The 21,816-nt window shown below is 42.7% G+C and overlaps 3 protein-coding genes across 6 annotated transcripts in view; 1 reads left to right on the top strand and 2 right to left on the bottom strand.

Annotated features, from left to right (window-relative positions):
• The first annotated feature begins 1,735 nt into the window (after positions 1–1,735).
• Positions 1,736–5,121, top strand: ttc9 (tetratricopeptide repeat domain 9). The gene is made up of 3 exons (XM_086049409.1): positions 1,736–2,405; positions 3,332–3,514; positions 4,217–5,121. The coding sequence occupies exons 1-3, from the start codon at positions 1,880–1,882 to the stop codon at positions 4,297–4,299; spliced, it is 792 nt and encodes a 263-aa protein (XP_085905535.1). The 5' UTR covers positions 1,736–1,879; the 3' UTR covers positions 4,300–5,121.
• A 588-nt stretch (positions 5,122–5,709) lies between these two features.
• Positions 5,710–18,055, bottom strand: map3k9 (mitogen-activated protein kinase kinase kinase 9). Its single transcript, XM_086049408.1, has 11 exons — positions 17,417–18,055; positions 15,878–16,291; positions 14,127–14,307; positions 13,092–13,240; positions 12,212–12,387; positions 11,901–12,141; positions 11,422–11,544; positions 10,496–10,628; positions 10,205–10,317; positions 9,060–9,689; positions 5,710–8,143 (listed from the first exon to the last, which is right to left on the bottom strand). The coding sequence occupies exons 1-11, from the start codon at positions 17,796–17,798 to the stop codon at positions 7,776–7,778; spliced, it is 2,910 nt and encodes a 969-aa protein (XP_085905534.1). The 5' UTR covers positions 17,799–18,055; the 3' UTR covers positions 5,710–7,775.
• Positions 18,056–20,863: 2,808 nt separating this feature from the next.
• slc8a3 (solute carrier family 8 member 3) overlaps positions 20,864–21,816 on the bottom strand; it is a 53,553-nt gene continuing 52,600 nt past the window's right edge. For all 4 annotated transcript variants that reach the window (XM_086049105.1, XM_086049108.1, XM_086049109.1 and 1 more), the window contains one exon: positions 20,864–21,622. In XM_086049105.1, coding sequence (XP_085905231.1) covers positions 21,246–21,622 — 377 coding nt within the window. In that variant the 3' untranslated portion in view covers positions 20,864–21,245. The remainder of the gene's footprint in view (positions 21,623–21,816) is intronic.

The raw sequence follows: 21,816 nt of genomic DNA, 5'->3' as shown, positions 1-21,816 counted from the left end.
GACAGACTTGGCCACGAACAAGAAAGGGTAGTACACTCCACCATGAAGCCTGAGTGTTAACAATAGCTACATTTGTACTGTAAAATGTCAACTAAACTCAAAACAGTAGTCCCCCACCTCCCAAATTGTGTTTGCTTGACAACAGCCAACTATTTAAAGCCACAGTATCATACGCAGACATGAAAAGAGGCTTTATATAACCGCAGACTCTATATGCACTCATACTTAACAGCCCTCCCAGGCCCTATAATGTGGTCAGGAGGGACTGGAATTTAAGTGACACGCCCAAAACACAGCTGAGCTCACCAGCACTGCCAATGTGTGACACAGCAGCATGTGCAAAAAGGAGCAATGATTCTCTGGTAAGTCGCGACCCAACAGCTAGTAAAACATACCAGTGTTCACGGCATGGGCGTAGATGGGGGGGGGGGTCATGTGGAGGAGGTAAATGCACCGCCCCCTGAACCCCACCCACCTACATGATTCGTTATGGGGCCCCAGATTTTGGTGCGACGTCCCTTGTCCCCGTTTACAACAGCCCCGACATTCAAAAATTCAAGCAGGGGCGGTTCTAGACCCTGGCGAAATGAACCATGGAACCCCTCACCGCTGTAAAAGTTTGCCGTGGGAATCGCTGATGGAAGCCCGTCTAAAATCAGAGGCGGACCGGCCTCTAGGCGGGTACTATTTTTTTCCCCCCGGAAAAAAGGCGAATGACGGACGATGGAAGAGTGCTCACGCGCAGACAGATGACAAATTAACAGACGCTCAATTTTTAATAAAATGCCCAGCTCTGAAAATAGTGGTGACATGACAACAGTCCCCCAGCCCAAAATAGACAAATACTGTAAATATCAAGGGGCATCCGAACATCTTTTGCCGGGCAATACAGCCAACACGTGTGGATCAATCAACAAAAACCTATGTTCTCGAACCCCACCACACACACACAATGACACCGGAGGCTGTCAGGGGACTCATGGAGCTTCTGGTCGTGAGTCTGATTGCATGACAACTGTGCGGCAGCTCGGGCAAGAGAGGACAAGCCGCAAGGAGATGTTTATCTGATTCAGCACGCAAGACTAAAAACAACATAGAGGGTTATTGTTTTCTGCATCCTGGTTATTTCCTCATGAACTTACAGTTAAGGAATTATCCTATCATGCGAGGATGCAAAAAAAAAAAAAAAAAAAGAGTGGGGGGATAACTTATGGCATGTATAACCAACCATAGAGTTAAAAAAAAAAAAAAAAAAGACTTTTTATACATAGTCAATAAATGGACAATAAATTCTTGAATACAAACTAAACAAATGGGTCATAAACTCATACATTTATCCAGAATATAATATTCATAAAATTGTAAAACAAACAAACAAATCAAGCACATGAAAAAATAACTGCTCCATAGAGGCAGTGGAGAAAAAAAATATTTTAAAAAAGTTAATTTAGTTATATATAACACTTATTAGTTTACATGCAAAATGCAAAATGTAGTGGTTAAAATAACTAAATAACATTCCGTATAATTAAAATAAATAGCCATGAAAAAAACATTTTAAAATACTTTTGTATTATTTTCCTGATATAACGTCTATGTTCAACATATATGATCAAAAGCTCGCCTCTACTGGCGAAGGATCAAGTTGGGATCCCTTGGCTCCTTATTTATCAACCAATGGGCTCGTCGAGCATCACGTGGACGCGCACGTACGCACGCGCGCGCGTACGCCCACAGTGCGCATCATCAAGCAGCTTTGCCTTGAGCCAGAAGAGGACACACACCATCTGCGGCACCGAGGAGGAGCGGCGGAAGGCTGAGGATGCAGTGAAAAGTCGAGGGAGGAAGAACGATTAAAAAAAAAAAAAAAAAAAAATCCATGTCGAAAATGAGCTTGATCCAAGGCGGCGGCCACGACGTCGTCGTGGGCGGCCCCAGGGTGGAGGCGAGCAGAGGCGGCCTCGCGGCTGACAACGGCGACGGCCCCCCGAGGCTCCAGCCGGGCGCGCAGCCTCCCCCCGGCGGCGGCCGAAGCAGAGATGCCCGCCCCCACCAGCGGCACCACCACCACCACCATCACAACCACCACCACGGAGGAACCTCCGGCGGCGGCACCTCCATGCTCAAGCAGCCGTCGCACAGCGAGCCCGCCGACGCCGTGAGGCGGGCGCTGGACTTCAAGTGCCAGGGCACGCAGTGCTACAAGGACAAGAAGTACCGCGAGGCCATCGGCAAGTACCACCGCGCGCTGCTGGAGATGAAGGGGCTGTGTCGGGTCCTCGGCGACCCGGACTGCGGAGGCTCCAAGTCGCTGCTGGCCGCCATCGGCAAGTCCAGTCCGCTGACGGAGGAGCAGAAGGGCGCCATGGAGAACGCAGAGCTCGAGTGCTACAACAGCCTCGCCGGTACAATACACTACAATTACACTGAATTCAACTGTTCATTACAACAAATGACACGACAATATGCTAAATTACACAACCTTACAATATACAAAATTACACCGCACTACGAAGCTATTCCACTACACTAAAATACAGTACAAACACTCCAACTTAATTGCGCAGAGCACAAACAAAAAACACACACACATAGATAAAACAGGGTGAATAAAACCTAACGTAAAACACAAATAATCACCCGAATAATAATAACGAGCAGTCCAAGATGTACGCCAGGGGTGGGCAATTCCTGTCCTCGAGGGCCGGTATCCTGCATGTTTTTTTGATGTTTCCCTGCTGCAACACACCTGATTCAAACGGGTAACGACCCTAATCATTCGAATTAGATGGGTGGCAGCAGGGTGACGAATAAAACGTGCAGGACGGAAATTTCCCACCTCAGATTCAGCACACCTGCAACTCGAGTGAGGATAAGCGCTGCAGAAGATGGCCGGATGCCTTTTAGACAGTCACACATGAACGCATTGTTTTTCGCAAACACCGAAGCCAATTTAGTCAACATTGTATTTTCGTAAACATATTGTCTTTGATGTTTGTTCGATTTAGACCTTACATCATATTATTATAAAAATCAAAAGACAGCCTTGCACGCACTTTTGCAAACAATTGCAATTTAGTCTTCTATGAACCCGTCATATTTCGCTAAACATTAAGGAGAATCCTTTGTGATCCTAAATGTTGTTTTTGGACTAAGAAGCCGCACAGAACGACACATTTTGGAGTCCATAACATTCTTGCTCATAATAACGGCAGTCCAACCCACAAAGTCCACCGCTGATCTCAGACTAGTCCAACGAGCCCTGAACGGTTCCGGAGCACAATGAGTCATGGTGGTCACTGACGTTCCTTCTCCACTGCACGCCGCCCAGCCTGCCTTCTCCAGATGGAGCTGGTCAACTACGAGCGCGTGAAGGAGTACTGTCTGAAGGTGCTGCACAAGGAGGGCAAGAACTTTAAGGCCCTGTACCGCTCGGGCGTGGCCTACTACCACCTGGGGGACTTCCAGAAGGCCCTCTACTACCTGAAGGAGTCGCACAAGCAGGAGCCTTCAGGTGACCGACACACACTGGACTGAACGCCATGGGAATAGTTATTTAAAAAAAAAAAAAAGAAAAAAAAAATATATATATATATATATACACACAATTCAATTAAATTAAATTATGAACATAAAAAGGAAATATTAAACAAATATATTTAAAAGAAAAACTGCATCTAAAAAATATTTTTAAAAAAAACATTTGCATAAAAATACAATACACACTCAGTGAATATGAAAAGTAAAATAAAATTGAATATGACAAAATATGATTAAAAAGTACACTTTTAATCAAAACATAAAATATGAAACAAACAAAATATGAAGAGACCAAAATGTAAAAATTAAATGAGGAAATAAAATAGAAAAATAAAATACGAGAAAAGGAAACCAGAGAATGACATGGAAAAAAAATAAAACAAAATTAAATACATTTGAATCCAATATCAAAAACAACACAAAACATAAAATAACATTGAATAAATACAAAAATAAAACTGAATGGATTTTTAAAAGGGGGTCACATGAGGTCAAAGGGTAATTCACGTCTTGCAAAATAGACAAGATAAAATAAATTAATAATTAGTAACATGAACATAAAATCCAGTAGAATTAATGTAAATAAAATTACAATAACGTAATATAAAAAAAAAAAAAAAAAAGAATTGACGTCTTTAAAAAATGAACCTAAAATTTTCCTTTCTTTTGTGCGCAGACACTAACGTCATCCGCTACATCCAGCTGACGGAGATGAAGATCCGCCGCAGCGCGCAGAGAGAAAAGAAAGACGCCACATAAAAAAAAAATTAAAAAAAAGAAAGAAAAGAAAACGACGACCACGGACGACTTTTCCAACTCATCGCCACTTCCTGTCCCGCCCCTCACTTGTGTGCTGCCTGGACTTGTCATTGTATAGCAGTAAGGAATGTTCTGATGGGGACTTCAAACACTGCCTGTGCACTTCTCAAACATTTAAGGGTACAAGATGATTTTTTTTTTTTTTTTTGCAATCACGGTCCAAACATACGCTGGGGAGGACGCGCAGGAACAAGAACAACAACAACAACAACAAAAAACGCAAAAGGAGTTTGTGGAGCCTTTGTTTTGCATTCCAGCTGGCCTCCCTCGCACAACACGTCTCAAAATGGAGTCGATGAATAACAAGCAACCGCACGGCCACAAACTATTGTTACTTTGTTGTCTGGTGCTTTCAAGGAAAATGCATGTAGTTTGTATGGGCACTAAAAAGCACACCACTGTCGCTAGGAATTGAACGGATACATATCACAGACAAGTGTACATAGAAACGTCAAAGAAATGGGGGGGAGAAAAAAAAAAAAAAAAAAAAAAAAACATTCTTGCTGTTGCACACCCGAAACAAAGCACTTGGACTACATCACGGTATCGAATACAAGTACACACTGTATGTTTTGTATGTATGTACACTGTATGTTGTGCTCGTTTTGTATTGACGGTTGTTGTGATGATGCTGCAGCAGGGCGAGTGGATCATCTCATTGTTTATTCCTGTTATTTTTATGATTATTTATACTTCCGAGCGCATCCAAATGCTGATGACAGCAAATGTGTCAATAATAATAAAACAACCCAACCAAACATGGCTGCAACACTTTGTCATTGGTCGACTACACAATATTTAAAAATAATGTGCATTTGCTATTATCAATGCTAACATAAATACAAATTTGAAGTTGTAATAATAGTGTTAGCGGTTACAATAGAAAGTAGAAAAGAAGTAACAGTATGAGTAATAGTGGTAAGACAACTAAGAAGTAATATAAATTAGTAGTCATTGTAATATGGTAGTAAAAAAAAAAAAAAAAAAGTAGTAATAGCAATTGAAGTAGTAGTCAGAAGTACATTGTAACATTAGTCAGAGTAATTGTTGGGTAAAATGCTAAACAATTGTAACTCTAAAAAAAAAATGCAATAGTAGAAGTAATACTAGCAGTACTAGAAAATATAAGATAATAATAGTAACAGAAGCAATTTTGACTGACTACAAAAATGTCTGAAAAAGCCTACTGGAACATCAGAACTTTAGTAGTGGGTAATCAGTGGGTTGTTTTGTGCAAAAAAATTCAAAACAACCCAGTAAGTTTAGTCCGTCCGGGGCTGGCATTAACATCCCAATAATGAATTTTTGTTTTCCTGAGTGAAAAATAAGAGAAAGGAGACGACAGCGAAATGAGTTGAATTGTGTTTTAATGGTGTCACACTCCACCTTCTCTTGGCACCCTCGTTTCGCTTCTTTTCACATCCAGCATTCAGACGGAACCGAGCGCACATCAGCTCACTTGGACACACACGTCGCTCACACACACACACACGCGAGTCGCATAACAGAAAGGGGATCTCATGTTGTCTTTACGTGACACGCTATAGTAGATGTATGGGGCATTCAAGTGGAAAGGAAAAAAAAAAAAAAGGTGTTAAAAATATCTGAAAGAATCAACAACAGCAACCCCTGACTTGGACAAAAAATTGATTTAAACTGCATTTATTGTAAATGACAACACTAAAATATTGTTTTCAATATAATTCTAAGTCCATATTTTTAAATTCTGATTAAATTACTTTTATTTTATAACATTTATGTATTTTTGTTTTGGATTTATTTTTACGGAATAAAGGCAAAATAAAGAGGTTCTGATGATAATTTCATGACTTTTTTGTGAGCCTCAGTTTTTTGTTTCTTCTAAAATAAAATGATAACAAAAAAAACATTTGCATCTTTGGTCATTTTACCCAAAATTTAGCTAAAAAAAAAAAAATAAAAAAAATAAATGGAACCACTTGCGCTCATTTGAATCATCATTTTGGTGAGTGTAATATTTTTTAATTGAACATTGAATTGAAATTTAAAAAAATTGGAAGCTCATTTTACTGCATTCTTTCCAAGCTACGAAGAGTATAATTTTAATCTTTTTTTTTTTGTTTTTACAACATAATAATAAAAAAGTGCCTGAAAGAAAAAAATAAATAAAATGAGTTGAATTTTTGGAAGATGCTTTTTTTTGGAATGGACAAACAGATGCTTATTTTGCAAAACGTTTTAGAACCTCAATTAAAAAAAAATAGATGGTTTTTGATGCTCATTTTACTACACTTCTGTGAGCCTATTTTTTTAATCCATACATATTTTTTGTGAATTTATTTTTTAATCTCAAACAATGTTTTAAATTGAGGGTCTTTGATGGTCTTTTTTTAACCAAAATTTTAATAAATCATAAAAATCAAGAATTTTAAAAACTGATGCGTATTTTCCAACATTTTTGTGAGCCTCAATCTCATTTTATCCTAAAACAATTATTTCTAGAATTGAAGATCTTTGATGTTCATTTTACCATATATTTGTATATTTCTGTTTTTTCCTTATTTCAAAACACTCATGTTAGTAGATTTTCTTTTAATATTTGTAAAATATTTAACATTTTTCAAATTTGGTGGCCTCGTCTATTTTAAATTGTGGGTCTTTGATGCTCATTTTAGAACATTTTTCTGAGCCTCTCGCGTTTCTTAATTAAACATTTCAAAATAATAAATTTTTGTGAGCCTCCATTAAAAAACACTTTAAACTTTTTTTATTTTTATTTGAGGGCCTTTGATTATTTTAAATTGCGGGGTTTTGATGCTTTATGTGACTAGATTTTTGCAACCTATTTCTAAATGAGTACCATTTTTTCATCTAAATCGTTTGCTTAAGAACACATAGTAATTTCCCTTTGAGGTATTACAATTAGTACATAATGAATGGATGATAAATAAATAAATAAATAACTTTGAAAGCGAAATATTAAATGAAGTTTAAAAAAATAAAAATAAAAAAAATGAATGCATTCGTACTGCTCGGGCTGCACTGAATTGGGTCACAAATGAAGGCAAATGTGATAATGAACATAAGTAACAGCAACTAATTATGAGTGAGCCACATGTGCATTTGAACGCTCCTCACATGATCTCCACGGATGATACGTGTGACGTAGAATACATTTTTAAAATACATATTGGACGTTCCCTTTAAATTGGATGCAAATAAGCTATTGCCGCTGCTTTGGTGTAAATGGCGCATTCGTGAAGTGTCAATCTACTAAAACATGAAAGCCGACAAGCAGCGAGTCAGTCCAACGCGTGTACATTCATGATGCTTTTTTTTTTTTTTTTTTCCCTCCAGAGATAGTGCGGGGGAGTGCTTATTGTGATTTGGGAGTAGGGAATGAGTGAACGATTGGGGGGGGGGGGGGGGGGGGGGAGTCAGTAAAAGCATCCGGCCGAGTCTTTGCTGCGCAGCGGCACGGTGCCGTCGCGGCACTGCCCCTCGTCCTGCGCGTCCAGCAGGTTGCGCCCCCTGCAGGGGGAGAAAGGCGTGGGCGCCTCCGACACAGCGTGCGGCGTCTCGGCGCTGGAGGTGTGCGCCGTCGGAGAGTCGCCGCGGCCTCGCGCTTCTGGGCGGAAGGCGTCGCAACGAGGCCGCGCCGAGGGCCGAGGCCGCGCCAGGATGTCCAAGGTTTTGGGGCGCTCGGGGGCGCAGCGGCGGCGAGGGGTGGGAGGGAACACCACATTGGGGTCCGGGAGGCGGGGGACGGCCGGGGAGTTGTCCGCCAAAGCTCGAAAGGCGCCCCCTGGGGGAGTGGAATGAGAAGACTGTTGAAGCTAACAGTCTGGTGTGAATAAAAGGGGATTTATCGATGTATCGCCTCTCCATCATGTCATCCCGAGTCCCACTTGGGCTGCATCCAACTCTTACACTAATGTTGAGAACAAATAAGCCATAGTGGCATCTGAGGTGGCTAAAGGACTGATTATTTGGATTAAGGAAAAAAAAAAAAAAAAAAAAATCAAATTAAAGAAGAGGTAGACAAATTATTGTTGGTGAGGGCTAGGGTTTTTTTTTAAATGGCTTTTTTGGTGACTATTACGATTGCAATTTAATATGTGATTATTTTTTCAAGGTCCTCTTGCAATGTACTTTTTTTGTTTTGTTTTAACAACCACAAGCAGGCTTATGCTAAAATAAAGGCTAATGAACCATAAATAAATATGATACAGCTTTTTTTTTTTTTAAGTATACATTTTTATGCATATTTAGAGAGAGCAGGGCCGCAACTAATTATTATTTTAATAATTGATTCATTAGTCAATTATTGTGTTGATTAATCAATGAATTGGGTAATTTTTTTTTAAATTTCCATCTCCTTATTCAAAACAGGACATTATTTTTAAAGAAAATTCACAAACAAAATAATTACGATTCAGTTTCTAGTTTGGTCTGTGACATATCAGAATAAAAATGGAAATATGTTGATCATTGCTTTCCAAAGTAGAGGCAAATGTTTTATTTTGTTGCAACACAAATATAATCTGCCCGTCTGCTTTCATGCAGGACTGCCGAAATTTGAGTGATTACTGTTAGAAGGCTGAAATTCCCAAAAAGGATTTAAAATTTTTTTTTTAAATAAAACAAATTCCCAAAACAATCAATTATCCAAATATATACACCGATGAATTCGATTAGAATGAGCTAACTGCTGCTCTTACCTGTGTTCTCCAAGATGGTTTGCTCTGGCAAAGGTTCCAAGTTGTTCTGCGGGCAGCTCTTCCTGATGGCGCCGTCGGATGGCGTGCGCCGCAGGCTGGCGGTGGCGGCGGCGCTCGCCGCGCAGGGCACGTGCGTGGGTGTGAGCGACTGGCGTGGGTTGCGCTTGAAGCTCTCCAGGTGGGTGTTGACCAGAGCGTTGCCGTGGCGACGGGCAGGCGCCGCAACCGGCAGCTCGTCGCTATCGGAGCGCAGCAGTGAGCGTGTGGACGAGTCGCGCTCCAGGGAGGAGGAAGACGGCGGCATCCTCAGCGGGCTGTCCCGGCGGAAGAGTCTGTGGGCGTGGAAGAAGGCGTCCCAGCGCGATTTGACGCCCTCTTCCGGCCGAGCCAGCGTCAGCAGGTTGTAACCCAGCCCGGTCGCCGCCAGCAGGGCGCCGCAGCCCAGGAGCACCAGGTCCGCGCGCCGACCTCCGCTAGGGCTTTTGCGGCTCGGCGTCGCTCCCGGGACACGGCCGTCTGCCAAGGGATCGCCGCCGGCTGCCGATTGGTCGTCTTCTTGGCTGGGCGGGCGAAGGTACGTCCGAGCCGGGCCTGCTCCTGAACCGCTTACGAAGCAGCAGTCTTCATTTTCTGCAAGGACAAAAAAATAAATAAATAAATCGATTAATTCATTCATTTCATTCACTTGAAAATCTACTCAAAAAAAAAAAAAAATTAAGAGCAGTCTTTAAAAATAACACAATAATCCAAAATGAAGAAAAAAATGTAAAAGTATTGCAAAAGACTGCAAAAAAATGTGCATAAAAAATATAGCAAATTAGCAATCGTATTTTTCCCATTTGCTTTACTAATTCTGAAAATAAAAAAACATTAAAAAAAAAAAATACCGATACGAGTTTTAAATATATATTTTATATTTATTTTGAAGTAGCGCTATTTCATTAAAAGGACAATGTGTAGAATTCAGCGCCATCCAACTAACAGAATGGAACGACGCAAAAATTTTGAAGCGCACGCTCTACGGCGATAAGATTAGCTGCTAGCATGAGCCACCAGTTGATCATGAACAGCAGCTCTGATATTTTTACACTTGTCATGAAAGTTGAAATGTGACTGAACAAAGCTGTTATGGGAGCGGAACGTACCAATCTCCATGAGGCTGGGCACTCCCGGCACGGCGGGGCTGTGTCTGGGAGAACGGCGCAGGTTGGGGGCGCTGCAGGAGCGCTGGCGGCTGCCCTCGGCGGCGGGCCTCGCGCTGTTGGCGGTCACGTTAGCATTAGCATCGTGCGCAAGGCTATGACACTATTCCAATTTTTTTCCGATCCTTTCAAAGCCCCTCCCTCTTGTGGCATCAGAGGGCTGAGTCTTTGGGACAGCAGATGCGGCTTCCCGCGATCAGATAATTAGATGGCGCCCGTCAGGTGCGCGGTTACCTGGCGTCGGCGCTGTGCTCCCGGTGCGGTCCGCACGCTCGCGTCCTGCCCTTCTTCCTGGAGCCCCTCCTTTCGACCTCCTCTTCGCCGGCGCCGCAAGCCCAGCCGCCGCAGCACCCCTCGCGTGGAGTGACTGAGTAGAACAAGAACGTTGCGGTTGAGCTTTATGAATACGACTCATTTTTCACAGATTAGGGAGAAAATCGGAGTATTGTCATGTTAGCCGTGTTATTACATTATTTAGGTGTGAATATTTGTTATGTGAAAGTAAATCCCTTTTGTGATGTCCAATGCCAATTTTACAGTGCCAGCCCGAGCTCTAATTTTAATATATGGAAATTGCACCCGAGTATATGTTGCAGGACCAGCCAAAATGGAAAAAAAAAAGTGTGACTTATAGTCCCAAAAATACGGTATGTAGGACTCACTTGTGGAGATGTGGCGTTAAACTGTTTTTCTGCATTTTAGTTTTCCTGAGGTTTTTTTTTTTAGGCATGGCTAAAATGCCCGAGTCACACCTCTCCCGCAATACAAGAATTGCGAGCCTTCATTTGAATAAGCGGATAACTGGCGCAGTATAATACATACTGTACATACATAAAATACACATATTTGATGATGAAACACAAACGGTCAAACTGAAGCAAAGAACACAGGTAATGTCGATGGAATTGTTACTGTATATGCTCTGGCTGTATGTGCACCATTTTTGTTCAAAATATCTGTTGTTAAAAGTTTACAATTATCGTGATTGTTTCGTTAGCCCGTCTATCGCATTTCAAATGATAAATTACCATTAAGAGAATGGATTTTTGTGAAACAAAGTTATGCGGTTTATTTACATACACGACGTGTAGTTCTGTTTTACATTCAAATTGATTTTCTTTTGTTTTTAAATAAGGTTGGCTGGTGTGTACGAAGCATACGCTGGATGGCTCGGAGGCGAGGGAGCAGCGGCGGGCTGTTGGGAGGGCTGGAGCCACTGCTGAGCAAACTCCTGCGACGGTCGTGTGACGGCGATGCCTGCACAGTGATCTTATGCTGGAAATCTTAAAAAAAAAAAAAACAGGATTTGATTTTACTTCCTCAATTCAGTACACACGTCCAATATACGTGGTTCCAATTTGGTAGCAATTGGACAAAAATCTCTCAAAAATCTCTTTTTGTCAAACATGGCTGCTTGACACTTTTTGAGGGTCTATTCATGACAGTCACGTCTACCAAATTTCATGTTGCCAAGTGTTTGGCTTTGGGGGTTCCATTTTTTTTTTAAAACATCCAATCACTTCAAAACCAAAATGCTAGACTGAGTGGCTTCACTGGCTTTAATTGATTTTTTTTTTTTTTTTTTTTTTTTGTGGGTCTACTCATGACAGACCAACCAAATGTGGTGCTGCGAAATTACCTAGCGGTAGGCTAATCCTGTTGCCGTCCTTGACTTTAAGGCGGTGGCGCCGAAACTTGCCCTGGCGGCGCTCCACGTGCGGCTTGTCGCGGTACAGCTGGTGGATGATGATGTTGAGCTCGCGCTCCAGGATGTGGATCTCCCGCTCGGCCAGCTCCTGCTCGCGCCGCCGCAGCGCCTCCTCCTGGCACTTTTGTTGCAGCGCCGCCCGCGTCAGCTCTTCCTCCCATGAACGCAGCTCCTGATACCAAAGGAATGTTGCTTTGGAATCACACTGCGACGCTTTATTCGGCACACCAGCCACCTCCAACCTTCTCCTTGGTCCGCAGCTGGTCAAACATCTCTTGTATCTCCAGCTTCCAGTCGTCCTGCAACGAGCAAAAGGACTCGGCCGGCATCTCGAAGAATCCCGACTCCTCAATGGTGGTCAGCTTGTCCAGAACGTTGGCGAAGGGCGGTCGGGAGTGAGGGTCCGAGCTCCAGCATCCTGCCGTCGGGACGATGACATCGCAGTTAGAGAACCAATAACCAGGTGGCCGCGTCTGTACTCTCAGCTGCAGAGCCAAAATGGCGTCTTCAAACCAAAATGGATGACTTCCTGTGCATCTATAGTTGCTAAGTGTGACTGTTTTTTTGCGGTTGAATTTTCCCTTGAATTCTGAAAGGACACTACTGGGCCAAAATGACCGCTTCACACCAAAATGGCGCACCCCCTGTGTATTTCTAGGCAGGCTTCTTGAGACTTTTTTGTGGGTCTACTCATGATAAATACGCCTACAAACATTTCACAATGCGAAGTGAAACTGGCTTTGAGGGCACTTTTTTTTTTTTTTTTCTAATCCTGGAGGATGTTACAGAGCCATTCCAAAATGACCACTTCAAACCAAAATGGCAGACTTGCTGTCTTTTTGGGCATTTTTGTGGGTCTACTAGTACTCCTAATTGACAGGCCAACCAAATCTCATGGTGCAAAGTGAAACAAGCTTTGGGCTAGGGGCTGAACTTTCTTTTTCATTTCTAGAGGACACTGCCGAGTGGAAAAAATGTCGGCTTCAAACTACAAGACTTCTTGTCTTTTTGGGGCATGTTGTCGTGAGATTTTTTTTTTTTTTTGTGGGTCTTCTCGTGACAGACACGCCGACTAAATTTCACGTTTCTCAGTCAACCCGGTTTAGCATGAGCACGTCTTACCCTCCATGAGGCGCGCAAAGGGTTCAGGACACGTGGAGGGGATGGGCAACGCCAGCTTGTTCATGGCCACGCCGTAAGCCACCGCCAGACCGTCGATGCCCCGGAACGGCACTTCGCCCGTCAGCAACTCCCACAGCAGCACGCCGTAACTGGAAGAAGCAAAAATCCACAAGCATATTTTTAACGCGGAGTTCAGAAAAGTCATGTTGCAGTTTCGATGGTGACGGATATTAAGGTGAGCGTAGGATGGTAACTTATTCAAGTGGGTGACCACATCATGGTTGCAACACGTCCACTCAACACACCTACACGCTCACACACACATTGATCAGTCCCCATGTGAGGTCACGCAGCATCACCGTAGAAGTGGACTTCACAAATGCAAAACAAAAACAAAGTATAGGAATATATACTGCAAGTAAAATATACATTGAAAACCGGCCGCTGCTTAGTCGGCCCTCAGTGTGCTCGCTTTGCAGCCGCGAAGTTGCGCAACATCACCATGGAGGTGAACGTTTTTCGATTTTTCTTTAGTTTGTTCAGAAAATACAGTAGTTGAAATATAATTGCGCCTTGTATCCAAAAATAAAAATCAAACTGAAAAACAAATCCAAGAAATATATTTGGTTAAAAATATACCCATTTTTATATAATATAATATATAATAGTCATGTAATGTATAATTAATAATTGTGAATATTAAAAAAAAAAAAAAAAAATGACTGAACTAAATCTGGATATTTTAGCATAAAAGGCATTTTTATTTTCTTTTGAATTTTTTTATATTGGGAAAAAAAGAATCAAAGTCAATGACTTATAGTTGATTGAGAAAGAAAAGTACATAATCTGAACACATAATGATGATATTTGAGTGCGATGGCTAGTTTGCTTCACCTTCCCATTAAACATTGTGTTTCACAGAAATGACTGTCACGACGGAAACTTGCCCAGCAAGTTTTTTTTTTTTTGTTATTGACGTTTTGCGGATGTTTTTTTTCCTGACGTGCCGCAAAGCCCCCGCGGCTGCTTGCCCACCTCCAAACGTCGCTACCCTTGGAGAAGGTGGACGAGCGGATGACCTCGGGCGCCATCCAGGCGTAGGTGCCCGCCGCGCTCATCTTGGTGGTGCGCTGCCACTCGCGCGCCAGCCCAAAGTCTGTGATCTTCAGCGTCTTGTTGCTCAGGTCATCCCTCTCGAGCCTCTCCAGGACGAGGACTGGGGGTGGGGGGGGAGTTATGACGAGGTGCGGGAGGGGGGATTTGGGATGTTGGGTGGGTTTGCATATGTCGGCGAAAGCAAGGAGGATTCCGATTTCAAAAAAAAAAAAAAGATTGTAAAATGAAGCGGAATGCAAGAGTAACACAAAAAATGGAAAGTGAAAAGGGGGTAAAAAGAGGTTTTATAGGAAGACGAGGTTTGGAGTAGAAGAAGAAGAGAGCACAAACAAGAAGTTGTGAGACACACGCTGTGTTCGGAACCGTTCCATCCGTTCAAGAGCAATAAGCACGAGACAGGAGGAAAGAGTGCGTAAGAGATCAAGTGCAATGTGCCTCTTGCACTGCGTAGCTACCTTAAATGACACAACTGCACATCTTTGTCAAATTATTAGCTAAAAAAAAAATATAGCCTACCACCGCTAGCTGGAGCGAATTATCGGCGCTTTAATTTGAGGACTTTGATTCAACACGGCATAATAAATACCCAACCTGATGAGTTATAGCTACAAAAAAAAATGTGTTACCAGGTTATAAGTACAGCTGTGCTTAAAAATAATATGAATTCTATTACCAACATTTTCTATGAAGAAGAATTCACAACTTTGCTCTGTCAGGGGTCAACACAGCAAATTAGCTGGTCACAGAATTAGGGGTGTGAAGACTTTTTCTATTCACAATTACAGGGATATCTTGTAAAATGGCAAACACTATATAGAGCGCTATATAGTGTATAGGGAGGGATTTCGAACACAGCCACACAAGCAAGAAAGTAAGCAGAATGAAACGCCATGCTCTTGATCTCGCCGCATTAGTGGGCTTTTATTTAAATGCAGTGGTTCCATTTTAAAAGCGCAAAACACTCTCTCCTCCGCCACCATTCATCCGAGGCCGTCTGCATCGGAGGGCGGCGAGCTAGCCTTGATTCCCAAAAGTGCTTTTGAAAGGAGGTCTTGCTGTTTTAAAAACTTTAAAAAATATAACACAATTTTGGAGTAAATTTAAAAAAAAAAAAATTTTAATCATTATTATTTCAGTGTAGCGTAAACACCTATATTTTTATTTATTTTCAGGGGAACCCACCCTTCATTATTTTCTGGAAATCTCATCTCGTTGCTGTTTTTTGGGCTCAGGCAAGGAGCAATAAAATTGCTTTGGCGCCATCTGGTGGAATTCTGTTGTTCTTGTTACATTCAATTCAAACGTTTTTTCGTTTGAGGAGTCTTATTTTGTTGGCAGTCATTAAATGCACCTGTGTGCCCTCAAAAATGAAATTGAAAGTTTCTGCTTCAATCCCAATGCAGCAACTAATATAAGTACTTTATTTTGCTGTTTGTTTTTTTTCCCCATTTTGCTTTGTTGTACGTAAATTCCAAAAGGCAAGTTTAATGACTTCTACCATTTTTGTAAAGCACTAGTGCATATATGAGCATCCCCGTTAAAGTGCTTTGTCTCCATTTTGTTGGTGCGACCAGAGATTTTTCTGATGTCTAAATATCTGCCTTGGCTCAATAAATGTTAGGTAAAACGTCACCTGTCAAAAAGTAAAGGGGTGTGTTCTAACTTCCTACCGTTGCTGGACTTGAGGTCTCTGTGAATAATTGTGACGATGGCCTGGTCGTGCAGGTAGCGCATTCCTCGGGCGACCTGCACCGCCCAGTCCACCAGGGTGCAGGGTGGCACGCGTTTGCCCGCCAGCACCCGGTTGAGGGCGCCGCCGCGGGCGTACTCCATCACCAGGCACAGGTTGGGCTGGCGAAGGCACGCCCCCAGCAGCGCCATAACGTTGGCATGCTCCAGCATGGCGAAGAGCTTGGCCTCCTGCCGCACGCTGGCCAGCGTCTGCTCCGCGTCCTCGTCAGGGTCCCGCCGCGCCGCCTTCACCGCCACCTCGGCGCCGCGCCACACCGCCCGGTACACTTTGCCGAACCCGCCCACGCCGATTATCTCCTCCAGGGCTAGCTCCGAGAAGTCGATCTCCAGGACTGAGGGTGGAGGAAAATCAACAACTGTTACAAAAAATGGCTGCAAAGAGGCGGAAAACTACCTGTAAATTTCCATTAAGTTCCCGGTGAACTGCCATGGGAAGTAGTAGAGCTGTGGAATTTTGGAAAAACTATTTCAAATTGGAAAATTTCCATGAGAACTATTGAAATTTATTGGAAATTAAAATTAATGGTAATTTAATGGCAGGTACCACATTCAGGCATTTTATTTGCCATAAGCAGACATCCGTGCAAAATAGCTCCAGCTCTCCTTGCCCACAGGCGAGGGCATTACAGTAGCTTAACTGCACCATTTTGGGGCATTTCCAACACACACACAATTAAATGTTGTAAATTACTTATTTATTTTATTCCGATTAATTCCCATAAATGCCCCCTAATGCCCATGGAAGGTTTCCAACCCTAATTATGTTCCCAGAGGGACCCCGTCATCCTTGAGCAGACACTCATGAATATTTCAGGTGGTGCATGAAAGTAGGCCAGCGAAAGAGGAACAGCCAAGCACAAACAAGCAATACTTATATCTCATAGCATAGCCTTTAGCCTGCTAGCTTAATGCTAACACATAATGGAAAACATAAGTATTGATAATTGAACACAAACGGCTAACAAGTTTAGACAATCAATAGTCTAAAAAAAAAGTCAATATCACATTACTCACAGTAATTCTTTATCCTCTGTGAGGAGCAGGTCAAAATTGTACAAAACTGTATATCCATTTGTTTTATACTGCCGCCAGCTGAGCAAGGTGGGCAGCAATACAATTCAGTTGATGTCAAGTGTGATGAAAACTATGTAATCAGGTCATTGCTGTTGTTATACGGTGCAATATAATCGAGCACTATTTTCTAATTTAATTTTTTTTTTATGTGATGGATCACTGGCATTTCTTTCCATTTAGACGGGGAAAGATGATTTGAGATTCCTGTGCATCTTTTAAATCAAAATCTCAAGGTACCACTGCAATTTGAAAACCACAGCAGTGCATCAAGGAGGTAAAGCAAAAGTACCTATTCCAGTACACTCGTATCGACCATTAATGTTGACATGCTGTCAGTATCAACATTTGAATGATGCGACGGCAAAGCACAAAGGGGTACTCACGGTGCAAGGGGGGCACTTCCTGAGACGAGGCGGCCCGCCTCTTCTCCGGCACGCCCCTGCTGACATAGTTGCAGGGGAAAATGCCCACCCGGTCGGCCACCACGCCGGTCCACCAGCCCTCGTCCCCGGACACCAGCGAGTCCTTGGACAGCACCTCCACCAGGTCCCCCCGGCGGAGATTCAGCTCGTCGTCCGCCGTCGCCTCGTAGTCGAAAACGGCCGTCCAGCGGCCGGCAGGTGCCGCCTCCGGCTCGGCGCCGTTCTCCCCATCATCCTCCTCCGGCGTGGGCCAGCGGAAAATGTCGGCGTCATCCGAGGAGGGGACGCCCGGCCCGGGGCTTGACGTGTGCTCCGCCGAAGCCGCTTTGGAGGGGACATCCATGGAGGCGGTCCATGGGGCGGCCCGGAGCCCAGCGGCAGCGGCAGGCGCATTCACCTGGCGGCTAGCTAGCTAGCTAACTTAAGTCGCGGTTAATCCCGCGCGCGCGCTTTGGCTCACGCGGCCGAGCTGCATTGTGGGTAAAACGCGACATCATTATTGTGTCTCCAATCAAACATTAAAAAGTCACAATCATCGCTAGCGGCGAGACGTCATTGTCTGCGTCCACAAGCGAAATCTCTCCTGGCCTCCTATTGGTGCGCGTGCGCGTCAATCAGATTCTCAGTGCCCGCCCTATAACATGACGTCACACATCGGACCCAATGCTGTACATACAAAAATCAGTAATTTCTCATCACAGCCATAACTAAGTGTACATTAAAATTATCAACATTATTACAATGTTTTTAATTGAAGTGGATTATTGTTTTAGCTGGCTTGACTCAACGATTTTTTTTTTTTTAAGTTTGGATGAATAATTCTGAGGTTTTCAAACAATGACACTGGCCAACAACAAATTCTAATCAGAGATGGTTTTGTGTGGCCCTAAATGTATTTTTGAGGATAAGTCGCCAAAATTCTGTCAATTAATGTAACGGATCTGTGCGTGTGGTGCGTCTGATAACATTGCAGCTCTGCTTATTGGCTTTGACATAATGGCGCTCCCGTGCGGCTGCTTGGAAATGACGGATCTTAGACCAGCCTACCTGCCAAGTCGCGGGCGAACAAAATCAGCATGGGAGCGGCATTATGCAAATTAGCCAAATTATCACAATTTGGGGGAAACAGGCGGATAACTAGATTTAATTGGTTTGATTTCACACTTGACTTTTCTATTAAAAAACAAAACAAAAAAAAACATTAAAATGTCACTTTTACAAAGTGTGACCAGTCACCACAGTGATAAAATAATGAAAATGACGAAAAAAGAAGAATTTGGGTGTTTCTTGTGAACCAGAAAGCTGATTTTATTCCACAGTAGAGAACAAAAGAAAACACAGTTAGAATTTCAAAAAAACACTTTGGAAAATTCATATTTTCTTTCTCTATTTTTACTTTTGAAATTTGACATCTCATGGCAGGCCTGGGAAAACTATTAAAATGTACCCCACCCCACCCCAAACATCGTCCCTTTTACAAAACACCATAAAAGTGAAACACTCACAAAGTCCAGCGAGGTCCCTATAAAGTCACGTGACAGATTTTTCAAGATTTTTTTTTTTCATCCACCACATATCCTGGCACAGATTTAAAAAAAAACACAAATAAAACAAGGCAGAGAGAAGAAACATCAATGTTGTCGGTTTCAGTGACATAGAAAGAGAACCAAACAACAAATATGATTAAATGTGGCTCAACAAGTGCGTGAAACGCTCCATTTTGTTTCATGTATGTACAGTAGCTCCAGTTTTTCCGATTGAAAAGAGAACGAGAAGAATACTGTACACAAAAGACACTGCCTCAGGTGGACAAACAGTGTCACTGCACTTGTATTCGATCTCCCTTTACAGTGGAACCTTCAAAGTCTGCACTTCTCTGGTTTGACTTGATCTCTTTGGCTTTTTTGTGATTTTTTTTTTTCCGCTTTGGCGATGGGAAGGATCCAAACGCAGAAGGGTATTAGTGAAAAAAGAGAGAGAGAACAAATGAATTCAAATGGGGAATCTGATTTTTGAGAAGAAACGTTTATTTTAGGGCCATATCACCTTTTATTATACAGACTATGACACTTAAAATGTCATTTAAAAACATCTTATGTAGAGTTAAGAAGTTATTTGTAGAGGGCATCATGACAGTTTTAGCCTGGAACGACATTTGACTTTAACGATGATGTCAGTATTTTGGACTTTGGGGGTTCCACTGTATATTCAACAAATTCTGTTTTGGTGAGTGCATTTAAGGTTTGAATTAGTGCTAGTTAGTATTTACCATAGCGCTCCCTAGAAGCAGGGAATCAAAATGGGAAGATACTGGCTAAGTTGTGGTGGTATTATAGTATTATGTTACCTTACACACTTTTTTATAATACAAAAAATTGATCAAATTAAATAATATTAAAAAATAAGAGATGTTAAGGAACTGGATAATTTGTTATTACCATAGTGACTTTATCTTTCACACTTTTTATAATAAGATAAAATCAAATAAATGGTAAGGTATTGGATATGTTGTGGTGTTACAGTTGGGGGTGTTATTACAGTAGTGCTGTTACCTTCCAGACTTTTTAAAAATAAATAAAAGAATGATTTTATTTTTATTTTTTATGAATGTTAACTTACTGGTAACTTTATAATAAAATGAAATGAAATAAATGGTAAGGTAATGGCTAAGTAGTGGCGGTTTTATTACAGTAGTGATGTTACTTTCCACACTTTTTGCCATCAAAAATAAAATGGAAAATAATCATTTAAAAACAACTGTAATAAAATTTAAAAAATTACAAGGTACTAGATAAGCAGTGTTCTCTTCCTATGAGAAAACAAAACTAAAATAAACGATCATTAGTAAAATGTAAGAATTTGCTGAAATGGTTCTTTTGTGACCTACTTTGCATGAACTGACGTGGGGTTAAAAAAACAAATCAGTCAAGATCGTCTTGTTTTTTTTTCCACCTTGTTTGCTGTCCCCCAAGTGACAGAAAAAAGAATGCAGCTTTTAAAAATACTTTTTAAAAAGGGGGCCATTTTCACATCAATTGTCCTTGCTTGCAAAGTGCTCCATACGTCGAAATCTACAGCAAAGTGCAATGGAAGGAAAAAGTAGAAAAATACCTCTCTGAATCATATCCTCTCTACTGTATATCTCTGCGGCAACACTTCTTCCATTCTTCTCCTTGATTGAAAAGGTGTGAGCGCTGGCTGGCGTGCGACCGACAGTATTCACTCGCGACTAAAATAGGTATACGTGACTCTTAAAAATGTCGAAACATCGTTCCAGTATGTAGCCGGGTCCCTCGTTCCTTGCGTCAGCGCACTTGAATGCTGAAAATATACAGAAAATAAGGAAATATATCATATTTTCATCGCGATATAGAGTGCGGAAGTCACGTTCGATAACTGTGGTTGTGATTTCTGCGGCGCCAAAAATAAATACAAATAAACACCGACTCCATCCTGCATCTGTTTTGTTCCTTTTTTTTTTTTTTGTGCATTTTTATCGCCAAAATACTTTTCTTAAAAAAAAAAAAAAATGTCGCTCCTGGTCAGGGTGTTGAGAAAAATAGACTCTCTCCCGTTGTATAAGACTGCAGTCGTCAGAATGCTGGACCCCGTTCCTTGGCATCTTGGCAATCCCCCGGAGGTCCGCGCAGGGCGGGCGCCCGCCTCCCGTGTGAGCCCAACGGAAGGGCTCGAAGTGAGGGGGGGAGCGGCGGGAGAGACAAGGGGCGGGGGTTGGTTGGAAGTCGTACCGCGCCTTCCCCTGCTCCTTTTCAAATGAAGTCCCGTCCGTCTAAAAGCCTTCTATATGACAGTAGGCCTCCAGGCTGGAGAAGAGGATGTAGAGGAACCACAGGCTGAAGAAGAAGCCCGACGTGGCCAGTCTGTGCCCGCGGGGCCCGCCCAGCTCGCCGCCGATGTGCGCCCGCCGCCGGTACAGCAGCGCCGTGACGGCCAGGAAGGCGAAGATGGTGAAGAGCGTGACGGAGAAGGCCAGCGAGCCGGCCTCCACCACGAAGGGCTTGCCCTTGTTGTGCCAGTAGATGGCGGCCACCGACCACGCCAGGCCGATGCCCAGGAACACGTTGACGGCGTTGCTGCCCGTCACGTTGCCGATGGAGGCGTCGGCGTACGTGTCCTGCACCGCCGCCACCTTGCTGGCGAACGTGTCTGTGGACGGAGAAGGATGATTTTTGAAACATCATCTCATTTGTTTTCCTCCGTATTGCGATGGTGATTTACTATGAGATTTTTTTTTTTTTTTCCAAGGTCCTCTTGCCATTTAGGTATTCTTTAACAAATAAATTAAGTAATTACAATATCAGATTTATTAGAGAGAGAGAGAGAGAGAGAGAGAGAGAGAG

This window comes from Filicampus tigris, chromosome 13, assembly GCF_054856515.1.
Source record: "Filicampus tigris isolate MCC_2025a chromosome 13, RoL_Ftig_1.0, whole genome shotgun sequence".
NCBI lineage: Eukaryota > Metazoa > Chordata > Actinopteri > Syngnathiformes > Syngnathidae > Filicampus > Filicampus tigris.
The sequence above is the reverse complement of the archived record's forward strand: the minus strand, read 5'-3'. Positions and strand labels throughout refer to the sequence as shown.

What these genes read in the sequence shown, in the direction of transcription:
- ttc9 (XM_086049409.1), top strand. Translation starts at nt 1,880, where the DNA reads ATGTCGAAAATGAGCTTGATCCAAGGCGGCGGCCACGACGTCGTCGTG. An exon ending in GTGCTACAACAGCCTCGCCG is followed by an intron (nt 2,406 to 3,331) that starts GTACAATACACT and finishes CACGCCGCCCAG; the next exon opens with CCTGCCTTCTCCAGATGGAG. An exon ending in GCACAAGCAGGAGCCTTCAG is followed by an intron (nt 3,515 to 4,216) that starts GTGACCGACACA and finishes TTTTGTGCGCAG; the next exon opens with ACACTAACGTCATCCGCTAC.
- map3k9 (XM_086049408.1), bottom strand. Translation starts at nt 17,798, where the DNA reads ATGGATGTCCCCTCCAAAGCGGCTTCGGCGGAGCACACGTCAAGCCCC. An exon ending in CAGGATTAGCCTACCGCTAG is followed by an intron (nt 11,545 to 11,900) that starts GTAATTTCGCAG and finishes TTTTTTTTTAAG; the next exon opens with ATTTCCAGCATAAGATCACT. An exon ending in GCCCAGCCTCATGGAGATTG is followed by an intron (nt 9,690 to 10,204) that starts GTACGTTCCGCT and finishes TTGTCCTTGCAG; the next exon opens with AAAATGAAGACTGCTGCTTC.